Source organism: Syngnathus floridae, chromosome 1, assembly GCF_059516105.1.
Source record: "Syngnathus floridae isolate MCC-2025c chromosome 1, RoL_Sflo_1.0, whole genome shotgun sequence".
Classification (NCBI taxonomy): Eukaryota; Metazoa; Chordata; class Actinopteri; order Syngnathiformes; family Syngnathidae; genus Syngnathus; species Syngnathus floridae.
In genome coordinates, this window is record NC_142413.1 from 26,544,442 (window position 1) to 26,554,906 (window position 10,465).

At 48.2% G+C, this 10,465-nt stretch overlaps 1 protein-coding gene across 1 annotated transcript; it reads left to right on the forward strand.

The window, feature by feature from the left end:
* Positions 1-974: 974 nt before the first annotated feature.
* LOC148404742 (uncharacterized) lies at positions 975-7,899 on the forward strand. The gene is made up of 2 exons (XM_088391199.1): positions 975-1,160; positions 1,260-7,899. The coding sequence occupies exon 2, from the start codon at positions 4,156-4,158 to the stop codon at positions 5,362-5,364; it is 1,209 nt and encodes a 402-aa protein (XP_088247325.1). The 5' UTR covers positions 975-1,160; positions 1,260-4,155; the 3' UTR covers positions 5,365-7,899.
* The last annotated feature ends 2,566 nt before the right edge of the window (positions 7,900-10,465 follow it).

Below are 10,465 nucleotides of genomic sequence, written 5' to 3' on the forward strand. Positions count from 1 at the left end.
AAGCGTTTTGAAAACAAATGCATTTATTAACAGCATTAAAAAAAGATTTCACCAAAAAACTACTATCAGTGATTCTCATTAAATATGACACTGTTATTATGAATAATAGTTTCCATCACTTCAGCACCTGCAGGTCAGATTTATGAAATATGTTTATCTAATGAGGCGAAATCACATCAAACGGCAAACATTCTGACAGAATACATCATCTTGAAGAATCAGTGAAAGAATACATCTAAATAAAGTATTAAAGAAATAAATAGTATTGTTGGTTTCCCTTTTTTGCTCAGGCATCATGGTCTGGAGTAAAATTTGTTGTGGTAATTCTTAGGATAGAGCCGAGGTGTCCGTCCATTAACCTAGATATGTGACGGGCTTTGTTGACGTTCATGTGGCTGAGCGTCTGCTCACACACGTAGGTCGAGCCAAATGGTCCACTCTTTTTTTAAACACTCGGCACTCAGTGTCCACCTTTCTTTTCCTCGGGCCACTCATTTTAATGGAAGGATTCCAGGGGAAGGTTTGTGGGTGGCGTTAGCGTAAAACCTTATCTGAAAGCTCGGTGCGCGAATTACGAGAATGCTGACGTCACTGCCCACACTCGAAATTTGGCACCGATGGAAATAGAGCGCGGAGTGCGCCGGGTCCGTACTACTTAGTACGTACACGTACTTGTGAGTGCGCACCGAGCTTTCTGATACGGCTTCCGGGAGTAAATGCGCGAGCGGACGGTTCCCCATCTATTGGGGAAACAGTAATTGCAAGAAAAATGACCCAAACAATTTTTAATAATACAATTTATTCAGGTTTGGCGGGCCGGATTAAACGACCCCGTGGGCCAGATGTGGCCCGCGGGCCGTAGTTTGCCCATGTAGAATAACGTATGTGAGAAGGCCATTGCCTTCACACAATAAAGGACAGGAATTGTTCTGCCCTCAGAATTGTTTTCATGATGTAAGAAATGTTTTCTATGTAAAGAAGCATACACAATGGTTATTTGTCGTTCGGAAGCAAACCGGACATGTATTTTGAAATGCACCGGAAGCTGCGCATGTTTTTGTTGAAGCGACTTGACATCTAATGAGTGGAGAGACGTTGGCGTTACTCGCGTCATCTAAGCGAAACTTTCTCCTCTCCTTATGCTCACGGAATCAACGGCTGTAAGTTATCATTGTTTTATTGGATAACTTTATTATAGTTTATAAGATAAGAAGAAAACTTATAGAAGAAACTAAGTGTGTTTGTTGTTTCACTTGCAGTTTCACTCGTTGTGTTTAACACTGAATCGAAATAAAGGGAGCAAGACGCTCTGAATCCTGGCTCAAGTGTTCTATACATGAGTTTGGCTGGCTGATGAACTGTGACAACGTACATGAAGTACATAACGCACAGGGAGATCAGTACAGTGAAAAGCCGCACCACAGTGAGTTAAGGAAACACCGAAAGATTCAAACATGACCGCCGAAGATGTATCCAGTGTTATCGACATGGAGACGGTGGACTTTGAAAGGAATTCACGTCGACCTTCATCTTCCAAGTCATCAGTCCACAGTCGATCGAGAGCTAGTGCTAACTCCAAGCACTCGTCATCCTACAATTCCGTTCTGGAGGCAGCTGCCAGAGCCAGAGCTTCGGCTGAAGCAGCGGCAACCAAGGTAGCCTATTCAAGGAAGCAGTTGGAAATTAAAAGGCAACGAGCTAGGCTAGACATAGATTTAGAAGAATTGGAAATTGAAAAGGAAGCAGAAGTGGCACGGGTGAGAGCAGAAGTATTGGAAGCAGCTGCAGCTATAGAAAATGAAGATGTGCTGAGCATAAAAAGTCATTTGCCAGCACATGTGGCTCAAAAACGCACTGAAGATTATGTGCAAAGCCAAACACAGCTCAACCCACAGTCCCTTGTAGCCTACAGTGGAGTCTGGCGCCGCGAACCCACGCATAGTCTACCACCTGCAGCAGCTGAGGAGAGGTCCTCACACAACGTCTGCAGACCAACAGTGGATGAGGAACGTGAGGTAAAGAGCAGTTCCAAGAGGCAATCAACACTCCGTATTATGGCCCCCCATTTCATGGTCCAGTCAGACCTTGTGAGTACAGCCTCCTACGACAGTCATCACCCACACCTACGACACCACCACGCATGGATGACTCCAGGCCTTTGCGTGATAACCTCAGGCCTCTTCAGAGTGACATCGGAACCCCGACTCAGTCTTTACATGCAGCAAGGCACACATCTGCCCCAAAGCCACCTGACAGTCCACATATGCAACAAGGTCGGTATTCTCCTCCTCATGCTAGCCCTCCACAAATGATAGACTTTGCCAAGTTTCTTGCTCGCAGAGAATTAGTGACTACTGGCCTCACAAAATTTGATGATATGCCAGAGAATTTTAGGGCATGGCAGTCCTCATTCCTAAATGCAACACAAGGCTTAGGTTTATCATATAGTGAGGAGCTAGACCTCTTGGTGAAGTGGCTCGGTAAAGACTCGTCTGAACATGTAAAGAGGATCCGTGCTGTTTATGTCACCAAGCCCAAAGCTGCTCTACAACTGTCCTGGGATAGACTGCATGAATGCTATGGCGCACCAGAAATAATTGAAAATGCCCTGTTCAAAAGAGTGGACGATTTTCCCCGTCTGTCTGCTAGAGACAACACGAAGCTAAGATTGCTCAGTGATCTCCTCATGGAGCTATTATGTAGCAGCCAAAAACGATGGATATCTTCCTGGCCTTGCATACCTCGACACGCCTCGTGGGATAAAGCCTATCGTGGAGAAGTTACCTTCAGGCCTGCAGGAGAAATGGCTCGGTGTAGGCTCAAAGTACAAGGAGCGCTACAGGACATCTTTCCCTCCCTTTTCTTTTTTTGTGGACTTTGTGTATGGCCAAGCCAAGGCTCGAAACGACCCAAACTTCAGCCTGTCCATCAGTAGCCAGCCGTATGGCAAAGGTGAGAAAGCTCCATTCAAGCCAAGTGAATTTAAGACTGCTGTATCTGTGCGCAAAACAGACGTGTCTGGTACCACTGATGCAAACACCTTAAACTCTACGGAAGATGGAAAGGAAAACAATGATCCGGCTCGTTATTGCCCTGTGCACAAGAAAACACACCCATTGGAAAAATGCAGATCATTTAGAGCGAAAACATTACAGGAAAGAAAAGACATTCTTAAAGAACATAAACGCTGTTTTAAATGCTGCGCCCCAAACCACCTTGCCAAGGATTGTCAGGCATCATTGAAATGTGGTGAGTGTGACAGCCAAAGACACAGCTCTGCGATGCACCCAGACACCTCTCTGCCTCCCGATCAATCGGCCCTTCCACAAATAGACACAGTGGCACAAGGCAATTCCCCACTCGAAGTGACGTCACGATGCACTAAAGTTTGTGGCAAGGGCAACCTCCCATGTTCATGCTCAAAGGTGTGCCTGGTGCGCGTCTTCCCTCGGGGACAGCCGGATCGCTCTGTCAAGATGTATGTCATACTTGACGATCAGAGCAACCGCTCACTGGCCCGCTCTGAATTTTTCCACCTTTTCAAAGTCAAGAGCAGCCTCTCCCCTTACCTGATGAAGACCTGCGCCGGCACCACAGAGATGATCGGCAGGAAGGCGGCGGGCTTTCAGGTCGAAGCAGTGAACGGAGGTGTGCGCCTAGACCTTCCACTTCTCATTGAGTGCAATGAAATAATGAATAACAAATCTGAGATTCCAACTCCAGAGGTAACCCTCACACATGCGCACCTGAAGCATCTCGCTCCTCTCATTCCCAACCTGGATCCTGATGCAGAGATGATGATCCTGTTGGGGAGAGATATGATACGTGCACACAAAGTGAGAGATCAAGTCTAACCCTAACCCTCATAACGCACCTTTTGCCCAGCGCCTGGACTTAGGCTGGGTCATTATAGGCGAAGTCTGCCTGGACAACGCCCACAAGCCAACCCTGAGCGTCTTCAAAACTCATGTGCTTCAAAATGGACGTCCGTCACTTCTCATTCCTTGCCAAAACAGCATCAGTGTGAAAGAGAAACCATGCTACGGCAGGGAGGACAAGCATAGCCACACTACACATACGTTGAAAGCATTGCCAGTCAAGGATCAGCTCGGGCAGACTGTTTTCCAACGAACAGACAGTGACAACAAGTGTGCCATGTCCTTTGAGGACGAATTCTTCTTGGAAATTATGGAAAAAGAAGTCGCCCAGGATGAAAGGAATAACTGGGTAGCTCCCCTACCATTTAAGTCACCTCGACCTCGACTCCCAAATAACAGAGCGCAAGCCCTGTCTCGTCTCAGCTCTCTATGGCGCACTTTGAGAAAAAACGCTGAGATGAAAGAGGAGTTTTCCTCCTTCATAGAAAAGCTTTTTGAAAACAACCATGCAGAGATTGCCTCACCCATTGACGACACAAAAGAATGCTGGTACCTGTCCTTTTTTGGTGTGTACCACCCCCAGAAGCCTGGGCAAATACGGGTCGTGTTTGACTCAAGCGCCCAACTGAACGGCCTCTCCCTCAACTCAGTGCTTCTCACAGGGCCCGACCTGAATAACACTCTGCTTGGCGTGCTGCTGCGTTTCAGGAAAGATCTCATTGCTGTCACTGCGGACATCCAGCAGATGTTTTATGGATTCCTGGTGAGGCATGAGCACAGAGATTACCTCAGATTTCTGTGGCACAAAGACAATGACCTGTCTAAAGAGGTTCAAGAGTACCGCATGCGAGTACACGTCTTCGGCAACAGCCCATCGCCTGCAGTAGCCATCTATGGACTACGGCGTGCTGCCAAGAAAGGTGAAGCAAGGTATGGCACTGACACAACACAGTTTGTTCATAGACATTTCTACGTTGATGATGGACTCGTGTCACTGCCCACCGAGTCTGCTGCCATAGACCTGCTGAAACGTACCTGTGCCTCACTCACTGAGTCTAATTTGAAGCTGCACAAAATTGCATCAAACAGTGTCACTGTGATGAAAGCTTTCGAACCTGAAAAACTGGCTTCTGGCATTAGAGAGCTGGGGCATAATGATGATTCTCTCCCTGCGCAGAGGAGCCTAGGCTTATGCTGGGACATTAACACAGACATGCTCACCTTTAACGTGGCCATTGCTGATAAGCCTTACACTCGCCGTGGGGTGCTGTCAGTTGTCAACAGCGTCTTCGACCCGCTGGGTCTGGCCGCCCCAGTGACCATCAAAGGCAGGCTGCTGCTGCGAGAGCTGTCCAGTGGTGTCCAGGATTGGGACACTCCACTCCCTGACGAAAAGGCGAGCATGTGGAAAACTCCATGTGCCCCGCTGCTATGTTTCAATGTCACTCTCGGAGCCAAGGTACACAGAACTGTGTGGTTTTTGTGATGCATCTAACTGGGCTATAGGGGCGGTTGCATACTTAAGAGCAGTCAGTAAGGAGGGTCATTGCAAAGTGGGATTTGTGATGGGAAAGGCTAGACTGTCACCGCAGCCGGAGGCTACGATCCCACAACTTGAGCTCTGTGGTGCCGTCCTGGCTGTTGAGCTGGCAGAGTTGGTCTTGAGTGAACTGGACCACAAACCAGACGCTGTGAAATTCTACTCCGACAGCAAGGTGGTCCTGGGATACATCTATAACGACTCAAGGCGCTTCTTTGTGTACGTGCACAATCGTGTGCATCGTATTCGCCAAACAACCTCTCCTGAGCAGTGGCATTATGTGCCATCGGAACATAACCCTGCTGATTTAGCCACCAGGTCAGTACCTGCATCACAGCTGATGGACACAATGTGGTTCGTAGGACCCGACTTTCTTCACAAGACTCCTAAGCTGGACACGCACATTCAGTTCGATCTGATAGAGCCTGGAAAAGATGTGGAGGTCAGACCGCAAGTGACAGCTTTACTTACGCACATCGAAACCAAGCCACTTACCTCTTCAAGATTCCAGCGTTTTTCAAAATGGAGCTCCTTGCTGAGAGCCGTTTCCTTTCTGATACATCAGATGCGTTCTCACAAGTCAATCTCCACCTCAGACTCAACAGACACACCACAGCATGCATGCAAAGGCTGGCATCAGTGCAGCGGACCTCGCACTCCTGAGGAGCTTGCAGCAGCCAAGAGACTCATACTAGAGACTGTCCAAAGAGATGTATATCCAGATGAATACGCTGCTCTTAAAGCACACAAAGAAGTCTCTAACTCAAGTCAGATCTTGACCCTGGACCCCTACATGTGTGAGGGCCTGCTGCGGGTCGGAGGGCGCCTCAGGCATGCTTCTCTCGACTCAGAGAGAAAACACCCAATCATCCTCCCGAAGCAAAACCAGGTCACCAGGCTGCTTGTGGAACACCATCATGCAGAGGTAAAGCACCAGGGGCGACAATTCACAGAGGGAGCCATCAGGGCAGCTGGACTATGGATTGTCGCTGGCAAAGGGCTGGTGAGCTCTATCCTCTATCACTGTGTGACATGCCGTAAGCTGAGAGGGAAGGTGGAAGTGCAAAAAATGGCTGACCTCCCTCCGGAGCGACTCGACACCTCTCCACCCTTCAGCTATGTGGGGCTGGATGTCTTTGGACCGTGGACGGTGGTGACACGACGCACTCGTGGAGGTGCGGCAGAAAGCAAAAGATGGGCCATTCTGTTCACATGCATGTGCACCAGAGGAGTACACATTGAAATTATTGAATCGATGGATACTGCCAGTTGCATAAATGCGCTACGGAGATTCTTTGCCGTCAGGGGCCCAGCAAAGCAGCTCAGGTCAGACAGAGGGACAAATTTCGTGGCTGCTAGTGCAGAACATGAAAAGCAGAACAAGATCTTGAATTATCTCCACAGCAAAGACTGCACGTGGGAGTTCAACCCACCACACGCTTCCCACATGGGAGGTGTGTGGGAACGCATGATTGGGGTGGCACGAAGAATATTAGATTCCATGCTTCTTCAAAACAAACATACTCGCCTGACACATGAGGTCCTGTGCACGTTGATGGCGGAGGTGTCGGCAATAATCAACGCCAGGCCGTTGGTCCCTATTTCATCAGACCCCTCTGCTTCAGTCTTGCTGTCTCCTTCCATGCTACTGACACAGAAGCCAGGCCTGCTTGCTCCTCCGGGCGAGTTTGCGGGGAAAGACCTTCTGAGAGGCCAGTGGAGGCAAGTGCAGGCGCTGGCGAACGAATTCTGGAACCGTTGGAGAAATGAGTACCTGAGCACTCTTCATCCGAGACGTAAGTGGCACAGGACACAACGCAACCTTCAACCAGGGGACATTGTGCTGCTAAAGCAAACTCAATCGCCAAGGAATGAGTGGCCGATGGCTATGGTCATATCCACCCCCAAGAGCAGTGATGGGAAGGTCCAGAAGGTTGAGGTGAGGACATCATCCCAAGGCATCTCGAAAATTTACCTGCGGCCCATTTCTGAAGTGGTCCTTCTCATGGAAAAGGCGGATTAAAAGTGGACTGAGAAAAAAGGAAAGTAGTTTCAAAGGTTAGTGGCATTAAATGCCAGACGGGGAGTGTTCTGCCCTCAGAATTGTTTTCATGATGTAAGAAATGTTTTCTATGTAAAGAAGCATACACAATGGTTATTTGTCGTTCGGAAGCAAACCGGAAATGTATTTTGAAATGCACCGGAAGCTGCGCATGTTTTTGTTGAAGCGACTTGACATCTGATGAGTGGAGAGACGTTGGCGTTACTCGCGTCATCTAAGCGAAACTTTCTCCTCTCCTTATGCTCACGGAATCAACGGCTGTAAGTTATCATTGTTTTATTGGATAACTTTATTATTGTTTATAAGATAAGAAGAAAACTTATAGAAGAAACTAAGTGTGTTTGTTGTTTCACTTGCAGTTTCACTCGTTGTGTTTAACACTGAATCGAAATAAAGGGAGCAAGACGCTCTGAATCCTGGCTCAAGTGTTCTATACATGAGTTTGGCTGGCTGATGAACTGTGACAACGTACATGAAGTACATAACGCACAGGGAGATCAGTACAGGAATAATAATAGTGTGAAGGTCTTCACCTTCACACTAATAATAATAGTGAATGGTATTATTGGTATTATTATTATTATAAAGTAACAACCTTTATTGGTATTATTATTGGTATTGGTATTATTGGCACGTAGCCTTTGGCAGGGCGTTCAGACCATCACGGACTACAAGCCCGCGCTGAGGAGCTGTGAGGGCGACGTCCGTCTGCTGAACGATCTTAACTGCTTCTTTGCTCGCTTCGACGCCCAGAACAGCACTTGCCGCTGAAGACCACTCCCCCCCCACACGAGCACCCCCTGCGCCTCTCTGCCGACGGAGTGAGGAGGGTGCTTGCCGCTATTGACACCCGTAAGGCGGCGGGCCCTGACAACATCCCGGGTCGAGCGCTGAAGGACTGCGCTGGGGAGCTGTCGGGTGTCTTCACGGACATCTTTAACGATTCCCTGCAGCAGGCCATCGTCCCCTCGTGTTTCAAGGCTGCCACCATCGTTCCTGTGCCGAAGAAACCTGCACCGTCCTGCTTCAATGACTACTGCCCCGTGGCACTGACGCCCATCATCATGAAGTGCTTTGAGCGGCTTGTCATGGAGCACATCAAATCCATTCTCCCCCCCACCATTGACACTTTCCAGTTTGCGTACCGTGCCAGATGGTCCTCTGAGGATGCCATCTGCTCTGCCCTCCACTCGGCCCTCACCCACCTGGAGAGAAAGGACTCATATGTGAGGTTGCTGTTTGTGGACTTCAGCTCTGCCTTCAACACCATTGTGTCGCAGCGACTCATCTGCAAACTCGACGAGCTGGGCCTCAGTACCTCCCTCTGCAACTGGCTACTGGACTTCCTCTGTCAGAGGCCTCAGGTGGTGCGTGTTGGCGACAAAATCTCCGCCAGCATCACGCTGAGCACGGGGGCCCTCCAGGGCTGCATGCTCAGTCCATTGCTCTTCACCCTGCTGACGCATGACTGCACTGCGACCAACAGCGACAACCGCATAGTGAAGTTTGCTGACGACACGACTCTGGTGGGTCTCATCACGAAGGGCGACGAGACTCGGTACAGGTCGGAAGTTGACCACGTGGTGCAGGGACAACAACCTCCTGCTGAATGTAAACAAGACCAAGGAAATCGTTGTTGACTTCCGGAAGGGTCACACAAAACATCTGCCGCTGATCATCGACGGTGCTGTGGTGGAGAGGGTGAGCTGCACCAAGTTCCTGGGGGTGATGTGCACCTCTCCTGGTCCGCAAACACTGCGTCACTGGCAAAGAAAGCTCAGCGCCGCCTGTACTTCCTGCGGAAGCTCAGGCGTGCATGTGCTCCTCAGGCAGTCCTGTCTCCTTTCTACCGTGGCACCATTGAGAGCGTCCTCACCAGTTGCATCGGTGTCTGGGGTGGTAACTGCACTGAACAGAACTTGAAGTTCCTGCAGCGCATAGTGAATACGGCTGGTAAGATTATTGGTGCTTCGCTCCCCTCCCTGAAGGACATTTACACCTTCCATCTCGCCCGCAAGGCAACCTCGATTGCGAGTGATGAGTCACCCGGCTCACTCTTTGTTTGACCTTCTGCCCTCTGGGAAGCCTGCGCTCCCGCACCACCAGACTCGCCAACAGCTTCTTTCTCCAGGCTGTTAGGACCCTGAACTCGCTACCCCCTTCTGCGTAGCGTGCGGCACTGTTGCGCTATTTTCTGGAATGTCTGCTGTACACTCACTTGCTCCATTTTGCTCCTCTTATTTATTTATTCGTTGTGTTATTTATTCATTATTTATTCAGCACGCTGTTGTTTACTTGTTTATTTGATTGTCTATTGTGGGCCATGTCTTGTCACTGTGGGATAGGGGGGAACGACATTTCGGTTTCTTTGTGTGTCTTTGGCATGTGGCGAAATTGACAATAAAGCTGACTTTGACTTTGGTGTAGAATAACATATGTGAAGGCCATCGCCTTCACACAATAATAATAAAGTGAATGGTTTAGAACAGGGGTGGGCAAACTTTTTGACTTGCGGGCCGAATTGGGTTCTAAATTTTGACCGGTGGGCCGAACCAGGAGCAGATGGATGTAGTGTTTGTGTGAAGTAATATAAATGACATGTAAAGATCATAGCATAAAAGGTTTTTACTTTTAGTAAATACTTAAGCATGGATATTAAAAAGAACTTTTTGAAAACAAATGCATTTATTAACAGCATTAAAAAAATATTTCACCAAAAAACTACTATCAGTGATTCTTATTAAATACGACACTGTTATGATGAATAACATTTTCCATCACTTCAGCGCCTGCAGGTCAGATTTATGAAATATGTTTATCTAATGAGGCGAAATCACATCCAACGGCAAACATTCTGACCAAATACATCATTTTGAAGAATCAGTGAAAGAATACATCTAAATAAAGTAATAAAGAAATCAATAGTATTGTTGGTTTCGCTTTTTTGCTAGTGCATCATAGTCTGGAGTAAAATTTGTTGTAGTA

Bases quoted from the DNA above. Each gene is read 5' to 3' on its own strand.
- LOC148404742 (XM_088391199.1), top strand. From the start codon at position 4,156: ATGTCCTTTGAGGACGAATTCTTCTTGGAAATTATGGAAAAAGAAGTC.